The sequence below is a fragment of the Saccoglossus kowalevskii genome, chromosome 14 (genome assembly GCF_978046115.1).
Source record: "Saccoglossus kowalevskii chromosome 14, keSacKowa6.1, whole genome shotgun sequence".
NCBI classification, from domain to species: Eukaryota; Metazoa; Hemichordata; class Enteropneusta; family Harrimaniidae; genus Saccoglossus; species Saccoglossus kowalevskii.
The window spans coordinates 1958594-1975540 of record NC_140654.1 but is presented as its reverse complement, the minus strand read 5'-3'; the positions used below and the strand labels follow the sequence as shown (position 1 = coordinate 1975540).

Below are 16947 nucleotides of genomic sequence, written 5' to 3'. Positions count from 1 at the left end.
CGGGGACTGTGTCATTTTCAATGACTTGTCTCATTATGAAATTCATGATAACTGTACTATTTAACCATTCATTTCTTTGACATTTTCTGTTGACATTTAAGCTGTTTTCTAACCAAATCATTATGGATATACCAAATTTTCTATTCTATTCTATTCTATTCTATTCTATTCTATTCTATTCTATTCTATTCTATTCTATTCTATTCTATTCTATTCTATTCTATTCTATTCTATTCTATTCTATTCTATTCTATTCTATTCTATTCTATTCTATTCTACAATAATTATTTATGTAATATAAATCTTTTGTGTGTCATTATTTTAATTACACCCTAGTATTAAACCAAGTGTTAACAACTTGTGACCAGTTTAGTACAAATCACAGAGTCTATAATGTAACTCATTTGATTGCTAAGCATATCATATCACTACATATTTTGAACAGTGTATGTTGTTTGAAAATGACAATTCATTAAATTCTGAAAAAAATCATCAAAATTGTACAGCTGTAATATAATTGCCTGACAGTATACTCTATATGAGCAGTAATGAAAATACAAGAAACAATATTATGAGCATGTGTGTTCTTATTTATGTATTTTTTTAATATGATTTTTTCTCTGTAGACTATGAAGAAAAAGTACTTCGTTCTCCGAGCCCAGACAAAATCAGGTCCAGCAAGGTTGGAGTACTACGACAGCGAGAAGAAATTCCGGGCCAATGCTGCACCAAAACGAAGTGTTGTGATCAGTACGTGTTTTAACATAAACCGAAAAACCGACTCAAAACACAAGTATGCATTGGCACTTTATACAAGGGATGACTGCTTCACAATTTTAATGGAAACCTCTGAAGAGCTTGAAGAATGGTTAATGGAAATGTTCAAGTTACAACAGTCAGGGTCTAAAGAAGGCCTACCTCTCCAACCTGCTTTTGGTAAGACCAAAATTTTACTCACATTTAGTCACAAGTCTAGCGCCCTCACCAATTCCTGTTGTCTGTTAAACTCAACTTGACATGAGTAGGGATAGCTCCATTGAGTTCACACACGCGTTGCTATAGTTAAAAAACACTGTGAAAGAAAAGTAACTTTGTATATTCTGATTTGTTTATCTTCATTTTTACCTTGCTGTTCATTATTATATAAAGAGGAAATTGTCTGTCATTATCATCATAGTAGTTGCCGTCGTCGTCGTTGTTGTTGTCATCTCTGGTGTAAACTTTTTGCTTGTAGTTATTATCCACTCATTTTCAGACTTAGATATTTATTAAGCAGCTTGAGCTCTTGACCAAAGTCAAATGTCTAGTTATTTTGTATTCTTACTTAGGACAATGATTACCGTATCTGCTATATATCATATTTATCGGTCTGTGCTGCAAGTATTTATTTAGCATGAATAACTCATTGCTTTGTGGCGAGCCGAAAGATAGATTTCTGATTTGCTCTCAGTCTGAACAGAACTCTTGTCTTTATAGACTTCAATTGGAAACTGAATTACTCTATGAATGTCAGTTCTCTAAATGTGGCATACAACACTGTAATTATATCTCATAACCAATCTCTGGGAAACTTCCAGAGTCAAGGAAATCATGGCATGCAATACCTTAGTTGCTCTGTTTTACTTATTTTAGCATCGTTTCACGATCACACTCTGCTGACAAACCTGCAAAGTTTGTGCTCGGTCAAATATTTTAGCAAGATTTCAACACTTTTTTCTGTGAAGCTTTAGTAGCAAACATGTTTAATAAGTAGCACACATGTTTAAGTGCTGTGCACTTGTTAAAAATGTTGTTCTCAGTGATTTGAGTGGATTAACTAATATTTATTGGTTTTAAAAAAGTTTATTTTTTTGGCATATATATATGACCAGATTTGAAGTATTTATTAAAATATTTATAAGAGGTCATATAAGAACCACTTCTGAAGTATACTTAAATTAACACCTCAAAATTGACATTTCAAATATTTATATGAATCATCTTATCTTAGTGTTTGTGCTAATTTCAAGAAACAATGTTATTAACATGTTAAATACCATGACAATATTAATATGGATATTAACCCCCATGCCTAGGTAGAACACTTTTAGTGGTTACCAATTGTAAGCACCTTGTTCTATGAATTCAGTTGCTATCCTATTATTTGCAAAGTCACAGTTTTGTTTATATGTTACAAAATTGAATATCAGCGCATGATAATGTTTAGTGGTTTGAACTTGGTAGTTACCGTGACATTTCAGCCATTAGTTATTTCCATGTCACAGTATGACCTGCATCATTATCACATGATCAGATAACAAACACACCAATCATTCTTACCATACCTTAGATGTATCCTGCGTCCATTCCTGATATAGAGTTTATCATTTTGTCACAGAATGCTATAAGAGATCAGTATAACACAATGCAAAATACACCCCCAACAATAATTGCGAGACAGGCCTTGCCCCATTTGCCTTTAAAACAGATTATCCCTAATGGCATGGGCCACACTCAAAGATACCGTACACTAACGTCTGCGTTTACTAATCCACAGTTCTGATAATTCCCTGCAGTACCTCGCCTCAATACCATTCACTGAAATCTCTGACTTCACCCACTACCATTCATCGCTATCTGCTCGGCCATCTTAGCCCCACCTGTCTATATCCATCCTGCCACGGAGGGCGCATGTTGAAAAATCACAAGTTGTAGAATACTTTATTTTAGCTGGAATTAATTTTCGCTGAAAAGACTTTTTTGGGTGCTTTGTATAGAATTTATTTTCACTGAATCATTCCTTCAGCAAAAATAGCAAAAATTAATTCAAAGCGAAAATAAAGTATTTCACAGTATACAAATAAAGATAAATAAGAATTCATGGCACACTTTTATATTTAGATCACATTACTGTCTAGATTACATCACTAGATGTGTCTGAGAAGATATTGCACAATACACATTTTTTTTGTGATATTGATAACAGCCTCATTGTGTGTGTGGTTGCTTCTAATACACTATGTAGGCTGTGTTCAGACGTTAGACGTTATATTTCATAGTGAAAGCAGCAGTCGTTAATTCTATTAATGCTCTCCTTTACATGTTTATTAACCTTTTCACAACCAGTTTCTACTTTTCATCACAAATTCACAAAATAGACTTGTTTATACTGCACTTTCTTTCACAATATTAGGAAAAAATAGCAAAAAAACCAGAAAATTGACTCAGATTTTGTCTGTTGGCTCCAAAATTAGTGTTCATTTCCAGAAATATTGAAGAATATAAGAAAAAAGAGCAAAATAATTTGGGCGAGAAAGTAAATCAGCACATGTCACTACTCTTTATTAGGATTTATTTGACATAGTAGCAATGAAATAAACGTTTCACTTACTGTGAGTAATCACACTAAATTATGCAGTGTTTTCTGTAGGATTTAGGAGGGTGAACACGATGAAAAGATGACAGACATAAATAATGTCTTCACATCATTGATCGTTATGTCACCACTGGTTTTTCTCTTGTCATCAGTAATAATGCTTTCTTGAGGGGTTACTTGTAACTGTATTGTCACATGGTGTCCTAGTATCCACCCCATTGGCTGAAGGTCATAGATTATTGAAACTGAACTAATATTCATTGTTTTTCCTGGTAGTGTAGGTTTAGGTCTTTGCTTCTCAGTCTCATTAGTATATGATGTAAGTATCTGGTCACTTTTAATTCCAATCAAAATATGCCGTTTCCTAGAGTGACATTGCAACCCTTTTGAAGAGTGTAATAATCTACACTCGAAAAGTCACGCAATCTCATCACAGAGTTAGTTTTACCTCATGACAGAGTAGCAGGGTATAAACAAAAATGGAATTTAATGAAAATTTAGCAAAACTCCTACTTGTTATCACTTTAACAGGAAGTGGTCTACTGAGGTGCAGCTAGGTATTCTTCACTGATAACACACCCTATTATCCTTGTAATTGTCTTACATCCATGACCTTGCATAACTGTTAGTTGTTTTGAACACTGTAATATTTGCGATTAAAACTTAGAGTTTTTGGAGTTTTCTCAAGGAGTGTAATATCACCAAAGTCTGTTGTGACATACTGTCTAATAAACCAGACAGCGGTGGGTTATTGCCATTCTGTTAAACTAAGTTTAAATGTAATTCTGAGACATAAAAATACCTTTATAGCATTACAAATGTCATACATCACCCAAAACACTCTACTTGTAAAATAAAAATGGAACTATCATACCGCAATTATAAATACATTGAGCGATGGAGGAAATTTACATCTATGTCTGCGTTATTTAACTTTGGTATATGTTAAGTTGTTCAATAAAAATAATACAGACATCATTAGTTTTGAGTATCATAGAAAACGTTCGGCGTCATGAGTCACTATAGATGGCGATCGTTTTTTCATGCATTTATGTTGGACCCAAAATATAGTAGTATAGTATAGTATATTTTTTTTGACACAAAATAATGCATGGAAAATACATTATCTATGGCCAATATACATTACTTTATAAACAAATATATGAGAATTGCACTGTTCTTCGTCATGCTCTATATTCATATTGCATAATATTATTTTTGCCAATTTCTGTTGACAGCAAGATTTACTCATAGTGTGTGTTATTCACATTCAGGGCCTACCCTGAAAAAATGTTGTATATGGTATTTTATCATGGTTTGCATTATTAAAAACATACTCTCAAGCAATCAGAATGATGTATTCAGGCATTTGAAATGCTGGTATATTAGAATTATAATAATTTTGTTTTTAAGTTGTATTTTTGGCAGGAAATTGTGGTTCACACAATGGACCCAAATATGGCCAACAGATTAGAGTAGCAGTTGTTAAGTTGAACTTGAACTGCTTGTTCACTGTATACCAAAAAAACGTATGTTCAAGGGGTCAATTTCAGAGGATATTCATCTGTCCCACAAGACAGGTTTTTGCTGGGAGAAGTTAATAATGAAATTACCAGTTCCATGTTGTCAACAAATTTCTTTAACCTGTTTAGTTTGATGAAGGCTCAGAATTCATTTGAGTTTTTGTTTCTTAGTACTGTGAGTATTTCCCGTATATAGCTGCAATGTTGCAGAGAAAATTGCACTTTTATCCAAAAAAATTAGGTTATCACTATGGCGATCATACTTGAATTACACTTCTGTGTTCACTCTTTAAATAAAGTGATTTTGCAGTAACAATGTCAGAAAGTTACTGTGTAACTCACGTAGCTATCTGTCCATCAGAGTTGTCGTGTACTCTTATCAATTATAGGTATTTGTCCAATCAGAGGTGTGACCGCAACTAGCACAACAAAAATGTTCGTCTCATTAGCAATCATCTAATGTGCACTGGTCAAAACAACCATGTTGAAATAGCCACCTGACTGAGTATGCATATGTATGTCATTTTTGAGGGAATTTACTGGGATATATAAGAGTCCAGTACTTCAGATCTGAAAAAAGATATGTGTACAAAAGGTCTCCGGAAAAAATTATCATGCCTATTTCGACAGAAGCCACAACCGTCACCAGTATCATATCCGTCAAAACGGTCAGCGACATATCCAGAGTTGGATGTGCGGAGGTCATCGTTTGAATGTTTAGATAGCTATATTGCATACCGACGTAGTTCGTCGACTACGGCCTTACCTGTGAGACCAACCAGTCTGTTATTGGACAACTCATTCTCAATACCCGAAGATGCCATATACTTTCTTACTCCATCTCCGACTGAACGAGGTAGTATTATTTATTACAAGGTCAAAAGTTGATATGTACACACTTAATATGAGTTGTAAGCCTGCCATGTTTTCGTGATTATAAAGCCTCAAATCTTTCATTCACAGAACCCTCACTTTAGTGATCATCTAGGTACTGTTTTACGGATTCAAAGTATTTTTAAACACATTAAATTAATTGTGACCACCTTATAAAAACATAATATAAAACTAACTGATTTTATGGGACTTTGTTTATTTGAAGTAGACTGGCTGGCAATCTCCTTGCTACATTGCTATCAGGGCTTCAATAGATTTGAAGATACCTGGAATATTGTCATCGGTCAAAATAAATATATTTTAATATGATTCACTGTAAAATATTCCTTCATTAATGTGATTTTTAAGATATTTTTCTTGACAAAACAAAAAATCGTATTCAATATATTTTTTTAGGTGAACACTTCATGGCAGCAAGCAAATCATTTTGTGTGTGGCTATGAATGCATTTGGTCTCTTGCAGACTGCTAGAATGTCACAACATCACCAACAGTTTAGTGATTTTTTTGACAAAAATAAAAAAAATTCAAAATGTGATCTGGCATGTGCAAGTGGGTCTGTTGAACGAGGAAAATTAAGATAGGTTTTTAGGTGTTGTTACTGGATACTCAAAAAGTTCATAGTCCAAGTTTAGTGTGTCATTTTAGGCATACATGTATCAGTTTTTAAGATTGTTAGCATTAGATTAGACTGCTTCAATTCAAGGACATTTAGGTGATGAAATAATCAAGAGATGTCATCTTCGGAATAAACTGCCAAATCTCAACAATTGACTCCTGTTGAAAAGTGTGGAGCACTATAAAAAGCTAATGGGGAGGGAGAGGGGTCACTTGCAGTATGACGGGGGTGTGGGTGCTGTGTGAACCTCATGAACATGAAGCGTCAAATATCTCTTGTTCAAAACAGGTGCAGTAAGATTGCTACCAATCTGGTTGTACTCATAACATGATGCAATGGTTATATCTTATTTGGCTATGAGGGTTTATTCAGAAAATTTCAAAAAATAGAAAAGTGTGTGAATCATGTTCGTTCCATACGCTACAAGTGACTCTCCCGGATATTAGGCGAGATTTTTTTTATATACTAAGTTGCAAAAATATGGGAAACTAATTTTACACTCGAAATACTAAAACTTAATGGGTTGATTTTCTTGTGTCAGTGTGTTTACCAGGGGGCTGATTTAGTAATAATAATAATAATAATAATAACTTTATTGCATCCTTAGAAATACAATGTTTCTATCAGTTAATAGCAATAAAGATTAGTTGTGATAACTACTACTACAAAAAGAAAGTTAGTTGTTAAAAAAAAAAAAGATAAAGCAAGTGTTACATATCAAATGGCATTTTTATTTCTTGATTGAAATGCATTATGAATATAGTTGCCAATCTTTTTTATTATTACATCATCTTTTGAAGTCATCAATGTCTGTCTGTCTGTTTGTTTGTTTGTTTGTCTGTTACTCCAATTCATCAAAGATCCTAGAAGTATTAATAAACACAAACAATTTTGTGGACTAATGGGTACAAAGTAGAGCCATAAAACTCAAAATGTTTGAAAAAATGAAATAAAAAAAAAGTAATAATTGATCCAGTGTGGTCTAGTGGTGTGACTCTAACTTAATTTAGGTAGCTTTTGCAGGTTTTACCGCATCTGTCCAAAAAATCACCCACTGTATAAAAACAAACTTAGTAGTAAAAATAATTATTTTTTCAAGAGCATGAATTAATAGAATACAAATGCGTGAGCTCATAGAATAATTTTTGGTTTGTTCAATTAGCAGTGACAGGGTTTTTTTTCTCAAAGAAAATATTTATAAGATTTGTTACCAGCCGGTTTAGTAAGAATTTCTCACCCACATTGCTGTATTGTTTGATTGAGCTTTGTAGAAAGTATGCAAATCAGCCAAAAAATAATGCTGTGACATCCAAGATGGATATTCAAAAAACCAGGTACCGGGTACTCTTGTTTTTTTCCAGAAAAAATATATAATGCAAGCTCGTTGATTAATTTAGACGCAATCAGAAAATGGGAGATTTGTCAATCTTGTAAGCTTGACACGGTCAAGCAGCTATCCAATCAAATACATGAATTTGAGCATCAGGTAAATGACATCCATATATGGCAATGAACTTTCAACCTTCCAACAATATGTCGCCAAAGTCATTCAAGCTGTCAGAGTGATGCTTTCTGACTCTAGAAGTATATGACGATCTCCCAAAATATGACCTGTTTGTCATGAACATTAATATTATTATTAATTTCAGAGTTATTATCAATATATTTTACATTATAGTGATAATGCCGATATTCCAGTGTTATGCTTAGTTCTGTTTTTTATCACGTTCCTGTACCAGTCGAACACTTTCTTACCACTGTATTTAGTGGAGTCGTTTCTGGAAATATATGGTATACAGGTTGCGTATTGTATCGTTATCAGAAGACCTGTGTCTGTATTTCTGTTATGCAATTCACAACATTGTCCAAAACATCGCCCAGAGCAATCTTTAAGATAAATATGATACTTGACTGGGCTGGATTCGATTAGTTGCTAATTGCAATTATTATAACCCCTATTCCTTTTGTATATTTTGTGTGTTGTTAAAACTTTTTTTTTGCTTGTTTGGAATAAACATCTATTGATATTATGCAAAGTAATTTTCCTATAATATGTCTCATATTAGCAACATTGGTAAAACAATTATACCAAAAATAAGTTGACATTATATTTGTATATTTTTATGAATGGCAATCTTGGAGGTTAAATTACAACCATACAGTACTGTGTGCATCTAAACCATGGGGGGGGGGGGGGGGTATCAATAAACCATATTTTAGATTATGCTGTTAGTTTAAAATGACTTATATCTATAAGTAACTTAACTGAATGTCCCGGTAACTGAATTTTCTCTAACAAAACAATATATAACAGTGAAAATACTACTGTAACAGTACTCTATATTGTATTGTACAACCCAAGCGATGTCTACTTTTTAGCTCCGCCATATAGTAAAACCAAATTCACAAAAACAAAATCACAAATGCCAACATACATTTGTTCTTGTCGTAAAGAATATTGAAAAATGATACGGTGCCACGATTAATAATTTTTTTTATTGAGATTATTTAATAGCACAACAACAAGATCTGAATTCAACATTTATTGAATATTGCTTTTGAATGCATGCATTAAAAGTTGATTTGGAGAAAAAATGAAGACAAACACTTCCCCATTGTAATGTATTTGACACGTTTGATGCCAAATTGTCCCAAAAAAAAACAAATCACATAAGGTACAGGTTTCAAACTGATGTGTGTGGTGCCGAAAAGGCAAACCTATCTTTTTGGCTTAATATATATAGCATTACAAATTACAGTAACATTGATTTATTGGTCGTTACTGTATTGATAAATTACAGTAACATTGCTTTACTGGTTGTTACTGTATTGATAAATTACAGTAACATTGCTTTACTGGTCGTTACTGTAATTATAAATTACAGTAACATTGCTTTACTGGTCGTTACTATATTGATAAATTACAGTAACATTGCTTTACTGGTCGTTACTGTATTGATAAATTACAGTAACATTGCTTTACTGGCCGTTACTGTATTGATAAATTACAGTAACATTGCTTTACTGGCCGTTACTGTATTGATAAATTACAGTAACATTGCTTTACTGGCCGTTGCTGTATTGATAAATTACAGTAACATTGCTTTACTGGTCGTTACTGTATTGATAAATTACAGTAACATTGCTTTACTGGTCGTTACTCTATTGATAAATTACAGTAACATTGCTTTACTGGTCGTTACTGTATTGATATAATCAAGAGAACACTAAGCTACTGGTATATATATAATATGTAAGTACTAATAAATCTTTAACAATAACAGCAAAATATTTTCTGTTTTTAAACAACTGTACATCAGTGCTGTGATAATAACTCAATCTTGTAAACAATTATTTTATATACTGTAAAATAATTTATTTTAGCTGGAATTCATTTTCGCTGAAAAGATTTTTTTGGTGTTTTGTATGGAATTAATTTTTACTGCTTTTTGATGAGTTGAATGTAAAATATAGGAAAAAAGGTATATTCGCTGGATTTTATTTTTAATGAATCATTCATTCAGCAAAAATGAATTCCAAGCAAAAATAAAGTATTTCACAGTATTGAATATTAAAACATGATAAATAATACTATATCTGACAGTATCAGTGGTTATGATCATAATTCAAATAGCCAAATATACCCCTACAGATGTTAGCTTGTCTGCTACAGTTTCTGTGTTGGCCATTTTAAGTAAACTATTTGTTTTGGCAATTCAAAGTGGTCATAGCAACACATGTTTGATGGTACGTGTTTACAACATAATTAGAATTCATTGTTGGTATGTACCAAATTTGAATGTGCGCTGAACAATGCTTTTAGGGGGAAATTAGGGTAAAATCCAAATTAGAATAGATGGAACTAGATTGTTATAACTTTGTACTGTAACAATATTTCAGTATCCTAGTGTTGTTTTAATGATGAGTCAAATGAACCTTGGCTGGAGAAGATGAACATTGCCAGCTGATAGCTAGCTTTGAAATTAAGTTATTTTAGGACTTTATTATAGATATTGAGTGACATTTGAATATATATATATCAGTGTAATCATCCTCAATCATAATGTGAACACATGTAAAAACTATGCATTTGACTTTGGAACAAATCCATGCATTGCATCATGGGAAAGGTTGATACAGAAAGCATTCACATCTAGCATCTCATACAAATATAACTACTCTAAATAAACATGGACATAAACAACAGATAAAATAATTTTGAGATTAAAAAAAGGCTAGTCCATAAAACTGAAATTTTGTTGTTGCGGCTCTGAACAGATGCATTCAATCATCAATAAAATAATGCCAACAAACAGATTGTTGGTGTGTCGTGACTGATGAAAATACCCAGATTTGAATATTTTATAGAGTGAATAACATAGAGTATTATTACTCATACTATAAATTATGAAGTGTATATTGATTATACTGTGATATTTTATATCCCCCTCCCCTCCACATACAAGAAAATTGGGATACATTTGACAGACTTAAAATGCAAAAAATATTCAATCAATTTCAAAAATTAATAATTTGTTTGTGTTATCAAGCATATTGTTGTGTCGTCTACAACCTACACTTGAGTCGGTGTACATGTAATTGTATGTGACTCTAGAAAAGGCCATGTTTTTATCTACATGTACATGTCCTGTTTTCAGATGACAGTGACCTTTGACCTTCAACCCCACTTTCTATGGAGCACACAGCAGCAAGCATTGTATTAACATACATCTGCTGAAAGCCTAGCCAAAACAACAGGCGATGTGGTAATAGTTCATTGTGTCAACGTGTAATTGCAGTCAACAATAAATTTCTGAAATTTAAAATGGGTTCATATTCATCAAGTATGATCCAGATGTAGAAATTAATATTTTACATAATAACTACATGTATATCATGTGTTGTTCGTCATCCGTAAACCAATATGTATATATGTATAGGGTTACACAGTGTGCACTGAAATTGATAGTCATTTCCTGATTTATGTTTGTGCCATTCCAACATAATTATGTATGTATGATGTACAGACAGTTGTGTAAACATATAATTACCATGCTCTGTATTGATAGACCAAACAATCATTGGTAGCTGTCTAGGTGATGTTTGTATGCACAGCATGGACATCCTAACAATTTATCCCATGTGTGTTCATCTGTCCAGGTGATGTTTGTATGCACAGCATGGACATCCTAACAGTTTATCCGATGTGAGTGTTCATCTGTCTAGGTGATGTTTGTATGCATAGCATGGACATCCTAACAGTTTATCCCATGTGTGTGTTCATCTGTCTAGGTGATGTTTGTATGCATAGCATGGACATCCTAACAGTTTATCCAATGTGTGTGTTCATCTGTCTAGGTGATGTTTGAATGCACAGCATGGACATCCTAACAATTTATCCCATGTGTGTTCATCTGTCCAGGTGATGTTTGTATGCACAGCATGGACATCCTAACAGTTTATCCCATGTGAGTGTTCATCTGTCTAGGTGATGTTTGTATGCATAGCATGGACATCCTAACAGTTTATCCAATGTGTGTGTTCATCTGTCTAGGTGATGTTTGTATGCATAGCATGGACATCCTAACAGTTTATCCCATGTGAGTGTTCATCTGTCTAGGTGATGTTTGTATGCATAGCATGGACATCCTAACAGTTTATCCAATGTGTGTGTTCATCTGTCTAGGTGATGTTTGTATGCATAGCATGGACATCCTAACAGTTTATCCCATGTGAGTGCTCATCTGTCTAGGTGATGTTTGTATGCACAGCATGGACATCCTAACAGTTTATCCCATGTGTGTGTTCATCTGTCTAGGTGCTGTTTGTATGCATAGCATGGACATCCTAACAGTTTATCCCATGTGAGTGTTTATCTGTCTAGATGATGTTTGAATGCACAGCATGGAAATCCTAACAGTTTATCGTATGTGAGTGTTCATCTGTCTAGGTGATGTTTGTATGCACAGCATGGACATCCTAACAGTTTATCCCATGTGAGTGTTCATCTGTCTAGGTGCTGTTTGTATGCATAGCATGGACATCCTAACAGTTTATCCCATGTGTGTGTTCATCTGTCTAGGTGATGTTTGTATGCACAGCATGGACATCCTAACAGTTTATCCCATGTGAGTGTTTATCTGTCTAGGTGCTGTTTGTATGCATAGCATGGACATCCTAACAGTTTATCCCATGTGAGTGTTCATCTGTCTAGGTGATGTTTGTATGCATAGTATGGACATCCTAACAGTTTATCCAATGTGTGTGTTCATCTGTCTAGGTGATGTTTGTATGCATAGCATGGACATCCTAACAGTTTATCCCATGTGAGTGTTCATCTGTCTAGGTGATGTTTGTATGCATAGCATGGACATCCTAACAGTTTATCCCATGTGAGTGCTCATCTGTCTAGGTGATGTTTGTATGCACAGCATGGACATCCTAACAGTTTATCCCATGTGTGTGTTCATCTGTCTAGGTGTTGTTTGAATGCACAGCATGGACATCCTAACAGTTTATTCCATGTGAGTGTTCATCTGTCTAGGTGCTGTTTGTATGCATAGCATGGACATCCTAACAGTTTATCCCATGTGAGTGTACATCTGTCTAGGTGATGTTTGAATGCACAGCATGGACATCCTAACAGTTTATCCCATGTGTGTGTACATCTGTCTAGGTGATGTTTGTATGCATAGCATGGACATTCTAACAGTTTATCCCATGTGTGTGTTCATCTGTCTAGGTGATGTTTGTATGCACAGCATGGACATTCTAACAGTTTATCCCATGTGAGTGTTTATCTGTCTAGGTGATGTTTGTATGCATCGCATGGACATCCTAACAGTTTATCCCATGTGTGTGTTCATCTGTCTAGGTGCTGTTTGAATGCATAGCATGGACATCCCAATAGTTTATCCCATGTGTGTTTATCTGTCTAGATGATGTTTGAATGCACAGCATGGAAATCCTAACAGTTTATCGTATGTGAGTGTTCATCTGTCTAGGTGATGTTTGTATGCACAGCATGGACATCCTAACAGTTTATCCCATGTGTGTGTTCATCTGTCTAGGTGCTGTTTGAATGCACAGCATGGACATCCTAACAGTTTATCCCATGTGAGTGTTCATCTGTCTAGGTGCTGTTTGTATGCATAGCATGGACATCCTAACAGTTTATCCCATGTGAGTGTTCATCTGTCTAGGTGCTGTTTGTATGCACAGCATGGACATCCTAACAGTTTATCCCATGTGAGTGTTCATCTGTCTAGGTGATGTTTGTATGCATAGTATGGACATCCTAACAGTTTATCCCATGTGTGTGTACATCTGTCTAGGTGCTGTTTGAATGCATAGCATGGACATCCTAACAGTTTATCCCATGTGAGTGTTCATCTGTCTAGGTGATGTTTGTATGCATAGCATGGACATCCTAACAGTTTATCCCATGTGAGTGTTCATCTGTCTAGGTGATGTTTGTATGCATAGCATGGACATCCTAACAGTTTATCCCATGTGAGTGCTCATCTGTCTAGGTGATGTTTGTATGCACAGCATGGACATCCTAACAGTTTATCCCATGTGTGTGTTCATCTGTCTAGGTGCTGTTTGTATGCATAGCATGGACATCCTAACAGTTTATCCCATGTGTGTGTTCATCTGTCTAGGTGATGTTTGTATCCTAACAGTTTATCCCAATGTGTGTGTTCATCTGTCTAGGTGATGTTTGTATGCACAGCATGGACATCCTAACAGTTTATCCCATGTGAGTGTTCATCTGTCTAGGTGATGTTTGTATGCATAGCATGGACATCCTAACAGTTTATCCCATGTGAGTGCTCATCTGTCTAGGTGATGTTTGTATGCATAGCATGGACATCCTAACAGTTTATCCCATGTGAGTGTTCATCTGTCTAGGTGATGTTTGTATGCATAGCATGGACATCCTAACAGTTTATCCCATGTGAGTGCTCATCTGTCTAGGTGATGTTTGTATGCACAGCATGGACATCCTAACAGTTTATCCCATGTGTGTGTTCATCTGTCTAGGTGTTGTTTGAATGCACAGCATGGACATCCTAACAGTTTATTCCATGTGAGTGTTCATCTGTCTAGGTGCTGTTTGTATGCATAGCATGGACATCCTAACAGTTTATCCCATGTGAGTGTACATCTGTCTAGGTGATGTTTGAATGCACAGCATGGACATCCTAACAGTTTATCCCATGTGTGTGTACATCTGTCTAGGTGATGTTTGTATGCACAGCATGGACATTCTAACAGTTTATCCCATGTGTGTGTTCATCTGTCTAGGTGATGTTTGTATGCACAGCATGGACATTCTAACAGTTTATCCCATGTGAGTGTTTATCTGTCTAGGTGATGTTTGTATGCATCGCATGGACATCCTAACAGTTTATCCCATGTGTGTGTTCATCTGTCTAGGTGCTGTTTGAATGCATAGCATGGACATCCCAATAGTTTATCCCATGTGTGTTTATCTGTCTAGATGATGTTTGAATGCACAGCATGGAAATCCTAACAGTTTATCGTATGTGAGTGTTCATCTGTCTAGGTGATGTTTGAATGCACAGCATGGACATCCTAACAGTTTATCCCATGTGAGTGTTCATCTGTCTAGGTGATGTTTGTATGCACAGCATGGACATCCTAACAGTTTATCCCATGTGAGTGTTCATCTGTCTAGGTGCTGTTTGTATGCATAGCATAGACATCCTAACAGTTTATCCCATGTGAGTGTTCATCTGTCTAGGTGATGTTTGTATGCATAGTATGGACATCCTAACAGTTTATCCCATGTGTGTGTACATCTGTCTAGGTGCTGTTTGAATGCATAGCATGGACATCCTAACAGTTTATCCCATGTGAGTGTTCATCTGTCTAGGTGATGTTTGTATGCATAGCATGGACATCCTAACAGTTTATCCCATGTGAGTGTTCATCTGTCTAGGTGATGTTTGTATGCATAGCATGGACATCCTAACAGTTTATCCCATGTGAGTGCTCATCTGTCTAGGTGATGTTTGTATGCACAGCATGGACATCCTAACAGTTTATCCCATGTGTGTGTTCATCTGTCTAGGTGCTGTTTGTATGCATAGCATGGACATCCTAACAGTTTATCCCATGTGTGTGTTCAACTGTCTAGGTGTTGTTTGTATGCATAGCATGGACATCCTAACAGTTTATCCCATGTGTGTGTTCATCTGTCTAGGTGCTGTTTGTATGCATAGCATGGACATCCTAACAGTTTATCGTATGTGAGTGTTCATCTGTCTAGGTGCTGTTTGTATGCACAGCATGGACATCCTAACAGTTTATCCCATCTGTGTGTTCATCTGTCTAAGTGTTGTTTGTATGCATAGCATAGATATCCTAACAGTTTATTTCATGTGTGTGTACATCTGTCTAGGTGATGTTTGTATGCATAGCATGGACATCCTAACAGTTTATCCCATGTGAGTGTTCATCTGTCTAGGTGATGTTTGTATGCACAGCATGGACATCCTAACAGTTTATCCCATCTGTGTGTTCATCTGTCTAAGTGTTGTTTGTATGCATAGCATAGATATCCTAACAGTTTATTTCATGTGTGTGTACATCTGTCTAGGTGATGTTTGTATGCATAGCATGGACATCCTAACAGTTTATCCCATGTGTGTGTTCATCTGTCTAGGTGATGTTTGTATGCATAGCATGGACATCCTAACAGTTTATCCTATGTTTGTGTTCATCTGTCTAGGTGATGTTTGAATGCATAGCATGGACATCCCAATAGTTTATCCCATGTGTGTGTTCATCTGTCTAGATGCTGTTTGAATGCATAGCATGGACATCCCAATAGTTTATCCCATGTGAGTGCTCATCTGTCTAGGTGATGTTTGTATGCATAGCATGGACATCCCAATAGTTTATCCCATGTGTGTGTTTATCTGTCTAGGTGCTGTTTGTATGCATAGCATGGACATCCTAATAGTTTATCCCATGTGAGTGTTCATCTGTCTAGGTGCTGTTTGTATGCATAGCATGGACATCCCAATAGTTTATCCCATGTGTGTGTTTATCTGTCTAGGTGCTGTTTGTATGCATAGCATAGACATCCTAACAGTTTATCCCATGTGTGTGTACATCTGTCTAGGTGATGTTTGTATGCATAGCTTGGACATCCTAACAGTTTATCCCATGTGTGTGTTCATCTGTCTAGGTGATGTTTGTATGCATAGCATGAACATCCTAACAGTTTATCCCATGTGTGTGTTCATCTGTCTAGGTGTTGTTTGAATGCATAGCATGGACATCCCAATAGTTTATCCCATCTGTGTGTTCATCTGTCTAGGTGATGTTTGTATCCTAACAGTTTATCCCAATGTGTGTGTTCATCTGTCTAGGTGATGTTTGTATCCTAACAGTTTATCCCAATGTGTGTGTTCATCTGTCTAGGTGATGTTTGTATCCTAACAGTTTATCCCAATGTGTGTGTTCATCTGTCTAGGTGATGTTTGTATCCTAACAGTTTATCCCAATGTGTGAGTTCATCTG

At 35.3% G+C, this 16947-nt stretch overlaps 1 protein-coding gene across 3 annotated transcripts in view; it reads left to right on the top strand.

The window, feature by feature from the left end:
• LOC102809894 (insulin receptor substrate 1-B-like) overlaps positions 1–16947 on the top strand; it is a 67812-nt gene that overhangs the window by 26733 nt on the left and 24132 nt on the right. For all 3 annotated transcript variants that reach the window (XM_085507775.1, XM_085507774.1, XM_085507773.1), the window contains exon 2: positions 627–936. In XM_085507775.1, the coding sequence (XP_085363901.1) occupies positions 627–936 (310 nt within the window). The remainder of the gene's footprint in view (positions 1–626; positions 937–16947) is intronic.